Genomic DNA, 14,611 nt, shown 5'->3' with positions numbered 1-14,611 from the left:
ATTTGGAGAAAACTGAATTTTTGTTGTAAGTTTTACAGCACTTTATTATTTTTGTATTTTTTACACCCAAAAATTTAATCGCCCACCCGGCTATCATTAAGTTGTTTAAACAAATGTGTTGCAATGGTAGCAAAAAAAATTGTGTGTCTGAAAACTGTAGGTACTGGGGACACTTATAATTTTTAAGGGGGGTACTTTATTACAAAAAAGGTTGAGAAACACTGTCCAAAAACATTATTTCAAGACGAGAAAATGCTCAGCAAGTCGCTATGCCCGGGACAGGAGAAGGCAAGGAAAGAAGAACAGCAGACACCCTAAGGCAGCCAAGGAATGTCCATGAAGAAAGACACACTACTCCAACAAGAATGGAAGGTAAATAACCCCTCCCACTCTAACAGGAGCCTTTGGGTATCCAAAGCAGCACAATTCAGGCAAGACCCAGCCTGTGAAAGGGAATTATGCAAAATAGAAGCGGCACCTCTTGTGTTGCTCAGAAGCATCTCAGCATCCGAGCTCAGCCATGTCCCCGGCTATTAGCGAGTGAGATGTAATTGTAGATCCTGTGTGGTACCCAGATACCATGGGAATTCTGAGCCTCAGCTCATTTCACTTATAACTCTCAATTATTTGCCTAGGAGTGGGCACGGCACCCGCCTAGGCATCGTTCCTGAGACTTTTAATGGTATTTCAATACTGAGGCTACATCTAGACTGACATGATCTTGCTTTTGCGCAAAAGCATCCGTGGCCAGTCTAGACATGATTTTGCGCAAGATAGCTCCAGTGGCCATTTTCACCATCGGGGCTTTTTTGCGCAAAACAGTCCTCCCCTGTCTACACTGGCTCTCTTGCACAAATATATTTGCGCAAGAGGGATTATCCCTGAGCGGGAGCGTCAGTGTATTTGTGCAAGAACACTGACAATCTTACATTGGATCGTCAGTGTTCTTGCGCAAATTCAAGCGGCCAGTGTAGACAGCTGGCAAGTTTTTGCGCAAAATCTTGCCAGTCTAGACGCAGCTTGAGTGTCTTTGACTTATGCTGGGAATTGTGTGACTAAATCGTTTAGTGACTTGGAAAATGTTGACCTCTTGTCCTGCTCTGACTTCACCTGAATGCTGCTATTTCCAAAGGGATCGATCTCCCTGGGATGTGAGTGTTTACATTTTTGGGGAACCCTCAGCAGGTATACATGGCAAGTGAAAAACAATCCCACTGACTGTAAGAAATTGCCTTCTTCTTGAATCCCCAGAGTGGGCATCTTTGCTTCTGTGCTTATCTGAATTGAATATGTTGTATTTATTCTGTGAGCCTTTGGCAGGTCCCCTAACCCCACTGCTTGGCCAGAGAGAGGTTGGTGCTGTGTTAGACCCACAGACAGGCAATCACATACTCACTGAATGGTGCAGCGGTACCTGACATCCGTCCTTGGCATTGCTACACAAAAGCTCCTTCACACCTGCTCAGTGAAGGTCTTATCTCCCTATGGGAGACGAACAGTCCACCTGGTTTTGTGGGCTTCAGTCCCTCATCTTTGTCCCTTGATGGGGCTGTTGGCTTTTTAGAGCATGGCCTGGCCCTTGCACTGCTATAGAAACAAGGCGGGCGAGGGAATATCTTTCATTGCCTCTGCTGGTGAAAGAGACAAGCTTGAGACCTTGCACCACGTCGTTCCAATGCCTCACACGTGTGTCTTTCTCCAGCAGCCAACACAAAGAGACTCCGGCACAGGATAAGTTCTCTGCACGCTAGCACAGTGTGTGTCGGGGGGGGGGATGTCAAGACAAACCTTTTTACCAGCAAGTGTCAGTACACCTGACTCCCTGTGCACACCCAAACCGATGACAACCCCTCCAGTGCTCCAAGTAGAACCTCAGAGTTGCAAACATTTGGGAAGGGAGGTTGCTCGTAGAATCATATAATCACAGGGCTAGAAGAGACCTCAGGAGGTCATGAAGTCCAGCCCCCTGCCCTAGGAAGGACCAATCCCAGCTAAATCAACCAAGACAGGGCTTTGTCAAGCCGAGACTTAAAAACCTCTAAGGATGGAGAAAAAATGCTACTTTTAACCACCAGAATTTAACTGAAACAAGCACAGACACAATTTCCTTGTTGAGTCTGCTTGATAAATATCCCTTTATTTTTAAGCAGTTCACATTTCATAGAATCATAGAACACTAGGACTGGAAGGTCATCGAGTCCAGTCCCCTGCCCTCATGGCAGGACCCAGTATTGTCTAGACCATTCCTGATAGACATTTATCTAACCTGCTCTTAAATATCTCCAGAGATGGGGATTCCACACCCTCCCTAGGAAATGTATTCCAGTGTTTAACCACCCTGACAGTTAGAAACTTTTTCGTAATGTCCAACCTAAACCTCCCTTGCTGCAGTTTAAGCCCATTGCTTCTTGTTCTATCCTCAGAGGCCAAAATGAACAAGTTTTCTCCCTCCTCCTTGTGACACCATTTTAGGTACCTGATAACTGCTGTCATGTGCCCCCTCAGTCTCCTCTTTTCCAAACTAAAAAAACCCAATTCTTTCAGTCTTCCTTCATAGGTCATGTTCTCTAGACCTTTAATAATTCTTGCTGCTCTTCTCTGGACCCTCTCCAATTTCTTCACATATTTCTTGAAATGCAGTGCCCAGAACCGGACACAATGCTCCACCTGAGGCCTAACCAACACAGAGTAAAGGAGAAGAATGACTTCTCGTGTCTTGCTCACAACACTCCTGTTAATGCATCCCACAGTCATGTTTGCATTTTTTGCAACAGCATCACGTTGTTGACTCATGTTTATCTTGTGATCCACTCTGACCCCTAGTTCCCTTTCTGCAGTGCTCCTTCCTAGACAAAGCGACAAGGAGTCACGTGGCAACTTATAGACTCTTGGACAGATGTCTTGGAGCATAAGATTTCGTGGGCAAAGACTCACTTCATCAAATGCCACATCTATTAGTCTATAAGGTGCCACAGGACTCCTTGTTGCTTTTGCAGATCCAGACTAACACGACTACCCCTCTGATACCTTCCTAGACAGTCGCTTCCCATTCTGCATGTGTGAAACGGATTTTTCCTTCCTAAGTGGAGCACTTTGCATTTGTCCTTATAAACTTCATCCTATTTACCTCAGACCATTTCTCCAATTTTTCCAGATCATTTTGAATTACGACCCTGTCCTCCAAAGCACTTGCAATCCCTCCCAGCTTGGTATCATCTGCAAGTTTAATAAGCGTCCTCTCTATGCCAATATCTAAATCGTTGATGAAGAGACCCCTGTGGAACCCCACTTGTTATACCTTTCCAGCAGGATTATGAACCATTAATAACTACTCTCGGGGGGTATGTCTACACTACCCCGCTAGTTCGAACTAGCGGGGTAATGTATGCATACCGCACTTGCTAATGAAGCCTGGGATTTGAATTTCCCGGGCTTCATTAGCATAAGCGGGGAGCCGCCATTTTTAAATCCCCGCTGCTTCGAACCCCGTGTAGCGCGGCTACACGGGGCTCGAACTAGGTAGTTCGGACTAGGGTCCTATTCCGAACTACCGTTACTCCTCGTGAAACGAGGTGTACCGGTAGTTCGGAATAGGCACCCTAGTCCGAACTACCTAGTTCGAGCCCCGTGTAGCCGCGCTACACGGGGTTCGAAGCAGCGGGGATTTAAAAATGGCGGCTCCCCGCTTATGCTAATGAAGCCCGGGAAATTCAAATCCCGGGCTTCATTAGCAAGTGCGGTATGCATACATTACCCTCCTAGTTCGAACTAGGAGGGTAGTGTAGACATACCCTGGGGGTATGTCTACACTACAAAGTTAGTTCGAACTAACGGACGTTAGTTCGAACTAACTTTAATAGGCGCTACACTAGCGCTCCGCTAGCTCGAATTTGAATCGAACTAGCGGAGCGCTTAGTTCGAACTAGGTAAACCTCATTTTACGAGGACTAACGCCTAGTTCGAACTAGCTAGTTCGAACTAAGGGCTGTGTAGCCCTTTAGTTCGAACTAGTGGGAGGCTAGCCCTCCCCAGGTTTCCCTGGTGGCCACTCTGGCCAACACCAGGGAAACTCTATGCCCCCCTCCCGGCCCCGGACCCCTTAAAGGGGCACGGGCTGGCTACGGTGCCCGTGCCAGGTGCAAGCCTGCCAGCACCCAGCTAGCAGACCCTGCACCTGGCACGGCACAGAGCCACCCACCCGATGCCCCCCAGCCCACCCCCTCTTGCCGGGACCAGGCTGGCGGCTCCCGGGAGCTTGCCCTGGACCGCAAGAGGCGGGCACCTTCCTGGGCTAGTGCGGACATCGTGGACCTCGTCCACGATCTCCTCACTAGGCACAGGAAAGTGGCCGTCTAGGGCAGGAGAGCTGCCAGCCTGGCCACCCAGGACCAGGTGTGCATGAAAATCAAGGGGGTCCACTGAGACCCCCGACCCTGAGCCCTGAGCTTACAATGGCCGTCCTGGGTCAGACCAAAGGTCCATCTAGCCCAGTAGCCTGTCTGCCAACAGCGGCCAACCCTAGGGACCCTGGAGGGGATGGACCGAAGACAATGACCAAGCCATTTGTCTCGTGCCATCCCTCTCCAGCCTTCCACAAACTTTGGGCAGGGACACCACTCCTACCCTCTGGCTAATAGGACTCCATGGACCCAACCTCCATCACTTTATCTCACTTCCCTTTAAACTCTGTTCTAGTTGTAGCCTTCACAGCCTCCTGCAGCAAGGAGTTCCACAGGTTAACTATTTGCTTTGTCAACAACAACAACTTTCTCTTACTAGTTTCAAGCCTGCTACCCATTCCTTTCCTTTGGTGTCCTCTAGTCCTTCTTTATGGGAACTAATGAAGAGCTTTTCTGTATGCACCCTCTCCACCCAACCCCTGCTTTTAGAGACCTCTATCCTGTCCCCCCTCCGTCTCCTCTTTTCTAAGCTGAGAAGTCCCAGTCTCTGTAGCCTCTCTTCATCTGGGACCTGTTCCCAACCCCTGATCATGTTAGTTGCCCTCCCCTCTCCCAGCCTTTCTCTTCCCCTCTCCCACCTCCTTTTCCCAGTCTCCCCCAGTTTTTTTTCAATAAAGACAGAGTCAATGTTGGAAGAAACGTTATCTTTATTTTGTACATCAATAAGAAGGGGGACTAAGGAAGGGTAAGTGGAAGGAGGTGAGGGAGGAATGGGGTACGAGCCCCCGATGGGGAGGACTGGGCTGGCTCTGCGGGCTTCTGGGGGTGGAAGCTCTCCTGCAGCCCCCCAATTACTCCCTCTCCCCAGATGGCAGCCTGCGGCAAGTGCAGCTGGGCTGATGGCCGAGTGGTGTGATGTGCCCAGTGTGGGCACTCAGGGCACTCCAAGCCAGAACTTCTTTGCAAGCGGGGCACCCCTTAGAACTGTGTGTCCGGGGTGGGGGTCGGGACCCTTTAAGCGCAGCCCTCGGCTAGCCTGAGACAGCATCTCCATGCTCTAAGTCCTCCTTTTATGCCCTGCCGGCACTGCTTCCGGCCATCCTTAAGCCCTGTTCAGAGTCCACTCAATGTGGACTTGCTAGTTCGAACTAGCAAAACGCTAATTCGAACTAGTTTTTAGTTCTAGACGCGTTAGTTCGAACTAGCTTAGTTCGAATTAACTAATTCGAACTAAGTTAGTTCGAACTAGCGCTGTAGTGTAGACATACCCTGAGAATGGTTATCCAGCTAGTTATGCACTCATAAGAACATAAGAACATAAGAACGGCCGTACTGGGTCAGACCAAAGGTCCTTCTAGCCCAGTATCCTGTCTACCGACAGTGGCCAGCACCAGGTGCCCCAGAGAGGGTGGACCGAAGACAATGATCAAGCAATTTGTCTCCTGCCATCTCTCTCCAGCCTCTGACAAACAGAGGCCAAGGACACTATTTTATCCCCTGGCTAATAGCCTTTTATGGACCTAACCTCCATGAAATTATCTAGCTTCTCTTTAAACTCTATTATAGTCCTAGCCTTCACAGCCTCCTCTGTTCCACAGCTTGACTACACGCTGTGTGAAGAAGAACTTTCTTTTATTAGTTTTAAACCTGCTACCCATTAATTTCATTTGGTGTCCTCTAGTTCTTCTATTTAGGGAACTAATGAAGAACTTTTCTTTATGCACCCTCTCCACACCACTCATGATTTTATAGACCTCTATCATATCCCCCCTCAGCCTCCTCTTTTCTAAACTGAAAAGTCCCAGTCGCTTTAACCTCTCATCATATGGGACCCGTTCCAAACCCCTAATCATGTTAGTTGCCCTTTTCTGAACCCTTTCCAAGGCCAAAATATCCTTTTTGAGGTGAGGAGACCACATCTGTACACAGTATTCAAGATGTGGGCGTACCATAGTTTTATACAGGGGCAGTAAGATATTCTGTGTCTTATTTTCTATCCCTTTCCTAATAACTCCTAGCATCCTATTTGCCTTTTTGACCACCGCTGCACACTGCGTGGAAGTTTTCAGAGAACTGTCCACGATAACTCTAAGATCTCTTTCCTGATTTGTCATAGCCAAATTAGCCCCCATCATACTGTACATATAGTTGGGGTTATTTTTCCCAATGTGCATTACTTTACACTTATCCACATTAAATTTTATTTGCCATTTTATTGCTCAATCACTCAGTTTGGTGAGATCTTCTTGGAGTCCCTCACAGTCTGCTTCTCTCTTGACTATCCTAAACAGTTTTGTATCATCTGCAAACTTTACTACCTCACTGCTTACCCCTTTCTCCAGATCATTTATGAATAAGTTGAAAAGGATTGGTCCCAGGACTGACCCTTGGGGGACACCACTAGTTACTCCTCTCCAATCTGAAAATTTACCATTTATTCCTACCCTTTGTTTCCTGTCTTTTAACCAGTTCTCAGTCCAAGAAAGGACCTTCCATCTTATCCCATGGCCATGTAATTTATACAAGAGCCTTTGGTGAGGGACCTTGTCAAAGGCTTTCTGAAAATCCAAGTATACTTTATCTACTGGATCCCCCTTATCCGCATGTTTGTTAACCCCTTCAAAGAACTCTAAGGCTGTGTCTACATTGGCACCCTTTTCTCGAAAAGGGATGCTAATGAGACACTTCGGAATTGCAAATCCGCGGGGGATTTAAATATCCCCTGCAGCATTTGCATGAACATGGCTGCCGCTTTTTTCTGGCTCGGAACAGAGAAAAGCACCAGTCTAGACGCGATCTTGCGGAAAATAAACCCTTTTCCGGAAGATCCCTTATTCCTACTTTCAAGTACTTTCGAACTAGTGTGGTAGTGTAGACATACCCTAATAGATTAGTAAGACATGATTTCCCTTTACAGAAACCATGTTGACTTTTGTCCAACAAATTATGTTCTTCTACATGCTTCACAATTTTATTCTTTACTATTGTTTCGACTAATTTGCCCGGTATTGAAGTTAGACTTACTGGTCTGTAATTGCCAGGATCGCCTCTAGAGCCCTTTTTAAATATTGGTGTCACGCTGGCTACCTTCCAGTCATTAGGTACGGAAGCCGATTTAAAGGATAGGTTACAAACCACAGATAATAGCTCAGCAATTTCCCATTTAAGTTCTTTTAGAACCCTTGGATGAATGCCATCCAGTCCCGGAGATTTGTTAACATTAAGTTTTTCTATTTGTTCCAAAACCTCCTCTAATGACACTTCAATCCGGGACAGTACCTCACATTCATCACCCACAAAGGACGGTGCAGATTTGGGAATCTCCCCAACGTCCTCAGCCGTGAAGACTGAAGCAAAGAAATCATTTAGTTTCTCTGCAATGGCTTTATCATCCTTGATTGCTCCTTTTGTAGCTCGATCTGGGGGACCCACAGGTATTTTAGCAGGCTTCCTGCTTCTAATGTACTTAAAAAACATTTTGTTATTTCTTTTTGAGTTTTTGGCTAGCTGTTCCTCAAAATCTTTTTTTGCTTTTCTTATTACATTTTTACATTTGATTTGACAGTGTTTATGTTCCTTTCTATTTATCTCACTAGGATTGGACTTCCACTTCTTAAAAGATACCTTTTTGTCCCTCACTGCTTCTTTTACACGGTGCTTAAGCCACGGTGACACTTTTTTAGGTCTCTTGCTATGTTTTTTAATTTGGGGTATACATTTAAGTTGGGCCTCTATTATGGTGTCTTTAAAAAGTTTTCATGCAGCTTTTAGGGATTTGGCTCTAGTCACTGTGCCTTTTAATTTCTGTTTAACTAAGCTCCTCATTTTTGTGTAATTCCCCTTTTTGAAATTAAATGCCAGGGTGCTGGACTGCTGAGGTGTTCTTCCCACCACAGGAATGTTGAATGTTATTATATTATGGTCACTACTCCCAAGCGGTCCTGTAACGGTTATATCCTGGACCTGATCCTGCGCGCCACTCAGGACTAAATCGAGAATTGCCTCTCCCCTTGTGGGTTCCTGCACCAGCTGCTCCAAGAAGCAGTCATTTAAGCCATTGAGAAATTTTCTCTCTGGTTCTCTTCCTGAGGTGACATGTATCCAGTCAATATGGGGGTAATTAAAATCCCCCATTATTATAGAGTTCTTTATTTTGTTAGCCTCTCTAATCTCCCTCAGCATTTCTATGTCAGTATCGCTGTCCTGATCAGGTGGTCGGTAATATATCCCTACTGCTAATTTCTTATTATTGGAGCATGGAATTACTATCCACAGCGATTCTATGGAACATGTTGATTCACTTAATATTTTTATTTCATTTGATTCTACATTATCTTTCACATACAGTGCCACCCCACCACCCACCCGGCCTGCTCTATCCTTTCGATATATTTTATATCCCGGTATGATTGTGTCCCACAGATTTTCCTCATTCCACCAGGTTTCAGTGATGCCTATTATGTCTATCTCCTCATTTAATACTAGGTACTCTAGTTCACCCATCTTATTAGTCAGACTCCTAGCATTGTTGTACAAGCACTTTAAAAATTTGCCACTGCTTATTTGTCTGCCCTTTCCTGATGCATTGGATTCCTTTGTATGTGGTTGTTTGTCTGTCCTGGCCCATGGTTTGACCTCTCCCCTCCTCTCTATGGGTATGTCTACACTACCCCACTAGTTCGAACTAGGGGGGTAATGTATGCATACCGAAATTGCTAATGAAGCCCGGGATTTGAATTTTCCGGGCTTCATTAGCATAAAGCCGGCGCCGCCATTTTTAAAAGCCGGCTAGTGCGAACCCCGTGCCGTGCGGCTACACGCGGCACGGGCTAGATAGTTCGAACTAGCTAGCTATTCCAAACTATCTGTACACCTTGTTCGCACGGGGTTCGCACTAGCCGGCTTTTAAAAATGGCGGCGCCGGCTTTATGCTAATGAAGCCCGGGAAATTCAAATCCCGGGCTTCATTAGCAATTTCGGTATGCATACATTACCCCTCTAGTTCGAACTAGCGGGGTAGTGTAGACATACCCTTTCTGACTACAGCTTAGAGAATCTCTATCAATGGATTCTCCTCTAATAGAAGTCTCCCTCCGATTTACATGCATCTCCGCACCAATCGGCTTCCCCCCAGCTCTTAGTTTAAAAACTGCTCTACGGCCTTTTTAATGTTTAGTTCCAGCAGTCTGGTTCCACCCTGGTTTAGGTGGAGCCCATCCTTCCTGTATAGGCTCCCCCTCTCCCAAAAGTGTCCCCAGTTCCTAATAAATCTAAACCCCTCTTCCCTTCGCCATCGTCTTATCCACGCATTGAGACTCTGAAGCTCTGCCTGCCTACTTGGCCCTGCGCATGGAACTGGAAGCATTTCCGAGAATGCCACCATAGAGGTCCTGGATTTCAGTCTCTTTCCTAGCAGCCTAAATTTGGCCTCCAGGACATCTCTCCTACCCTTCCCTACGTCATTGGTACCTACATGTGCCATGACCACCGGCTCCTCCCCAGCACTACACATAAGTCTATCTAGATGCCTTGAGAGATCCGCAACCTTCGCACCAGGCAGGCAAGTGACCATACGGTTCTCCCAGTCATCACAAACCCAACTACCTATGTTTCTAACGATCGAATCACCCACTACTAACACCTGCCTCTTCCTAACTGGCATTCCCTCCCGCTCAGAGGTATCCTCAGTGCGAGAGGATACCGCAACATCCTCTGGGAGGAGGGTCCCAACTACAGGATGGTTTCCCTCTGCTCCTTATAGTAGCCCCATCTAAGTTGTATTTGCCTAGTTTATTTATAAGAATATCATGCAAGACCATATGAAATGCCTTACTAAAGTCTAGGTATACCACATCCACCGCCTCTCCCCTATCCACAAGAGTACTGAACTATATTTGCCTTTTGTTCCCTCTGCTGCTGCCCAATTCCATACTTCCGGTTCCAAATGAGGTGTATAGTTGACTGGTCAGTTTATAATCCTGCTGTTTGTAACTCTGAAGGATCTGCTGTAATAATAAACAGTCACGGGTGGGCACATTAAGAAAAAGTCCACTCAAACTTGAGTTGTTTGATTCAATGTTATTTACTTGGTGTGTTTTAACACAGAACAGTGACAATTTACCTCCTCATGGTTATAATTTTTCTGAATTTCAGCACTGATTGGCATTAAATAATTATTGTCTAGCACCCACATTTATCTCCCCCCTCATTTCCAGCAATGGTGAAAATTTAAATCAATAAATGTTAAAAAGTTGTTATAAATATTTTCCAGAGGAACCATAAATAATAAAAACTGAACTCTGACAAGTTGAAATAATAATAATAATAATTGAAACATTCAGCATCCAACTATAGTAGTAACAGTAGTCGTAGTAGGCTATGCCTACACTGCACAGTTATTTTGGAATAATTTTTTCTGGAATAGTTATTCCGAAACAGCTTATTTCAAAATAGCACGTCTATACTACAGGGAAGCCTCAAAATTAGTCCAAGGCCAGCAGGAGCAGATGAGAGTTTTGCGGGGCCCAGCACAGCACAATTTCGCGGGGCCCCCTTTTGGAGAAAAAATAGAAAAAGGTATCCCCCCCGTGCCCACTCCTTCAGTAGCCACACTCTGATCATGAGAGCTACCCCTCCTCATGCCCTCTCCTAACACCTCCCTCTCCACACCTGCCCTGCCTCTCTCCCCTGGTGCTGGTCCCTCCCCTGCAGGTGTCTGCCCTTCTGCTTCACCCCCAGAATCTCCTGGCACCTGCACCTTCCCTTAGCCCTGCCCCCTCCTGGTGCCTCCCCCTTCCCTCATTGCCCCTGTGCCCTTTGCCCTCTCTTTCCCTGATGCCCACCCCCTCACCACCCTCTACCCCCGTTCCCCTCATGCCCATGTGCCCTCAAATATGCCTTGCTCCATCCCCACCTTTCTCATGCCCACCCCTCCTTTCAAGCCTTCTCCCAGCACCTCCCCCTCCCCCCTTTAGCCCCCAATGCCCTTACCTTCTCCTCTCCCATCATCACCCTGTCCCCCCTCCCACTGACACCTCCCCTCCTGCCCTTTTCCTCATTGTCTCCACTTGGCTCCCTGGGATTTGTCTCTCCTGCACCCCTGTCCCTTGGTGCCTTCCCCTTTCTTCTCTTGATCTGCCCCCCTCACCTCAGCACAAGCCCCTTCCTCAGCCATCCACCTTCTACCTTCTAGTTTGCAGGGCGGCAGTGACCCCAGCTAAGGTTCCAGAGCATGTGCCGAACCAAGCAGTGTAACACTGGGCGGCACGGTTTTAAAGTCCCAGGCCGTGACTTCATGGCACGCCCGGGCATCTCCCCTCTCAGCTATTGTGTGGCATTTCAGCATGCTGCACATGTGCTGCCTCAGCCCCACATGGCCCGTACTGTCCGGCACCAGGGAATTTAAAGTGCAGGGCTATGGCGCCCAGTCACAATCCCCCTCCTCCTCCAGCAGCTGCCAGCTGGCCCTTCAGTGAATGGCCAACTGGGAAATACCCGGTATCCCGACGGGCCAGTCCCCCCCCCCCCCCCCCGGCATTGGCACAGGGCCTATTGAAGTATGGGGCTCGGGGCAGCTGCCCCGCTCGCCCTGCCCTATATCCGCCACTGAAGGCTGGCTTCCCTAATGTAGACATGCTATCTCAATTTAGAGCCCCAGGAGGAATAACTTAGAACAGCCCTGGAGAGGGGCTATTTTGAAATAGCAGATATGGAACAGCTACACAGCCCCTATGTAACTATTTCGGAATAGGTGTTATTCTTCATCGAATGAGGTCTACAGAAGTTGACTGGACTTGATGACCTTCTGAGGTCTCTTCCAGTTCTATGGTTCTATGATTCTAAGTGGGAATAAGCCATCCATTATTTCAAAATTAGATGCTTACACAGTTATTTCGGAATAACAACTGTTATTCCAAAATAACTTTGCTGTGTAGACACACCCATAGTAATATGCTGAATGTTTCAATCATTCTTTTCCTCTAGGTGAAGTTCATCTGGCAACAAAGTGTAAAGGGAACCAAACAGCCATCACAGAATTCATAATCTTGGGATTCTCAAGTTCTGAAAAAGTCCAGGTTATCCTCTTTTGTGCCTTTTTAGCCACCTACCTTGTGACAGTTGTTGGGAACCTCCTCATCCTGGTGACGGTGTTGGCTGACCGCAGTCTCCACACCCCGATGTATTTCTTTCTGGGAAATTTATCCTTCCTGGAGCTCTGGTATGCGACAAACCTTGCCCCCAGGCTGCTCTCTGGCATGGTAACCAAGGACAACACGGTATCGTTCGCAGGCTGCATGGTGCAGTGCAACCTCTTTGGTGCCCTGGCAGTGGCTGAATGCCTCCTCCTCACCGTGATGTCCTATGACCGCTATGTAGCCATCTGCCAGCCACTGCATTACATGGCTCTCATGGACAGCAAGGTCTGCACTCTATTAGCAGCTGGGTCCTGGGCCAGTAGCTTCCTAGGAACATCGATAATCGTGGGTTTGCTCTCTAACTTCCGTTTCAGTGGCCCCAATGAGATTGACCATTTCTTTTGTGACATCACTTCCCTGATCAAGCTCTCCTGCTCCGTCACGCGCCTGTTCGAGAGCATGGTTTTCGCTTTCTCTGCAGCCGTGTCACTGATCCCGTTCCTCCTAATCCTGGCATCCTACGTCTGCATCCTCAGGGCCATCCTGGGCATCCCTTCCACCACAGGCAGGCAGAAGGCCTTTTCCACCTGCTCCTCCCACCTCATCATTGTTAGCGCCTTCTACGGGACACTGATTGCAATGTACGTGGTGCCTCCGTCAGACCGCTCACTGGTGCTCAGCAAGGTCATCTCGCTGCTCTACACGGTGGTGACCCCGGCGCTGAACCCCATTGTCTACAGCCTGAAGAACAAGGAAGTTCAGGAGGCTCTTAAGAGGTGGCTTAGTGCAGTATCAGCTCCCACAAGAGCACTGTGAAGATGTCTTCTTGTCCCTTTTTAATTATTTTTAATCAAATATGGGCTCAATTAATATCTCTAACTATATATTTCCAGTTGTTATGAACTGCCCCTTCTATTAAAGTAAGTCTATCTATCTATCTATCTATCTATCTATCTATCTATCTAACCCCATATACCCCCTCTATCTATCTATCTATCTATCTATCTATCTATCTATCTATCTATCTATCTATCTATCTATCTATCTATCTATCTATCTATCTGTCTGTCTGTCTGCCTCTCTCTCCCCATACAATTCCGCTGTGTAGGAAAGATAGAAAATATGGCAAAAGACCAGCTTGGCTTAACAAGGAGATCTTGCATGATCTCAAAATAAAAAAGGAGTCATATAAAAAATGGAAACTAGGACAAATAACAAAGGATGAATATAGGCAAGCAACACGGGAATGCAGGGGCAAGATTGGAAAGGCAAAGGCACAAAATGAGATTAAACTAGCTACAGGCATAAAGGGAAACAAGAAGACCTTTTATAAATACATTAAAAGCAAGAGAAAGACCAAGGACAGGGTAGGCCCACTGCTTATTGAGGAGGGAGAAGCAGTAACAGGAAACTTGGAAATGGCAGAGATGCTCAATGGCTTCTTTGTTTCGGTCTTCACCGAGAAGTCTGGAGGTGTGCCTAACGTAGTGAATACAAACAGAGAGAGGGTAAGTTTAGAAGATAGGATACACAAAGAACAAGTTAAAAATCACTTAGGAAAGTTAGATGTCAGCAAGTCACCAGGTCCTGATGAAATGCATCCCAGGATACTCAAGGAGCTGATAGAGGAGGTATCTGAGCCTTTAGCTATGATCTTTGAAAAATCGTGGCAGACAGGGGAGATTCCAGAAGACTGGAAAAGGGCAAATATTGTGCCCATCTATAAAAAGGGTAATAAGAACAACCCAGGAAACTACAGACCGGTCAGTTTAACGTCTGTCCCAGGGAAGATAATGGAGCAGGTAATTAAGGAAATCATAGGCAAACACTTGGAAGGTAATAAAGTGATAGGGAATAGCCAGCATGGGTTTGTGAAGAACAAGTCATGCCAAACTAATCTGATAGCTTTCTTTGATAAGATAACGAGCCTTGTGGATAAGGGAGAAGCGGTGGATGTCATATACCTAGACTTTAGTAAGGCATTTGATATGGTCTCACATGATATTCTTATTGATAAACTAGGCAAATATAACTTAGATAGGGCCACGATAAGGTGGGTGCATAATTGGCTGGATA

General features: G+C 46.7%; 1 protein-coding gene across 1 annotated transcript; it reads left to right on the top strand.

Annotated features, from left to right (window-relative positions):
* Positions 1-269: 269 nt before the first annotated feature.
* On the top strand, positions 270-13,351 carry LOC106731969 (olfactory receptor 11A1-like). The gene is made up of 2 exons (XM_014573218.3): positions 270-372; positions 12,384-13,351. Exons 1-2 carry the CDS (start codon positions 270-272, stop codon positions 13,349-13,351), a joined length of 1,071 nt encoding a protein of 356 aa, XP_014428704.3.
* The last annotated feature ends 1,260 nt before the right edge of the window (positions 13,352-14,611 follow it).

This window comes from Pelodiscus sinensis, chromosome 30 (assembly GCF_049634645.1).
Source record: "Pelodiscus sinensis isolate JC-2024 chromosome 30, ASM4963464v1, whole genome shotgun sequence".
Lineage (NCBI taxonomy): Eukaryota > Metazoa > Chordata > Testudines > Trionychidae > Pelodiscus > Pelodiscus sinensis.
Note: the sequence above shows the minus strand (reverse complement) of the source record. Positions and strands in the feature narration are given on the sequence as shown.

Bases quoted from the DNA above. Each gene is read 5' to 3' on its own strand.
- LOC106731969 (XM_014573218.3), top strand. From the start codon at position 270: ATGCCCGGGACAGGAGAAGGCAAGGAAAGAAGAACAGCAGACACCCTA. The intron at 373-12,383 runs GTAAATAACCCC...CTTTTCCTCTAG, and splicing joins TACTCCAACAAGAATGGAAG to GTGAAGTTCATCTGGCAACA.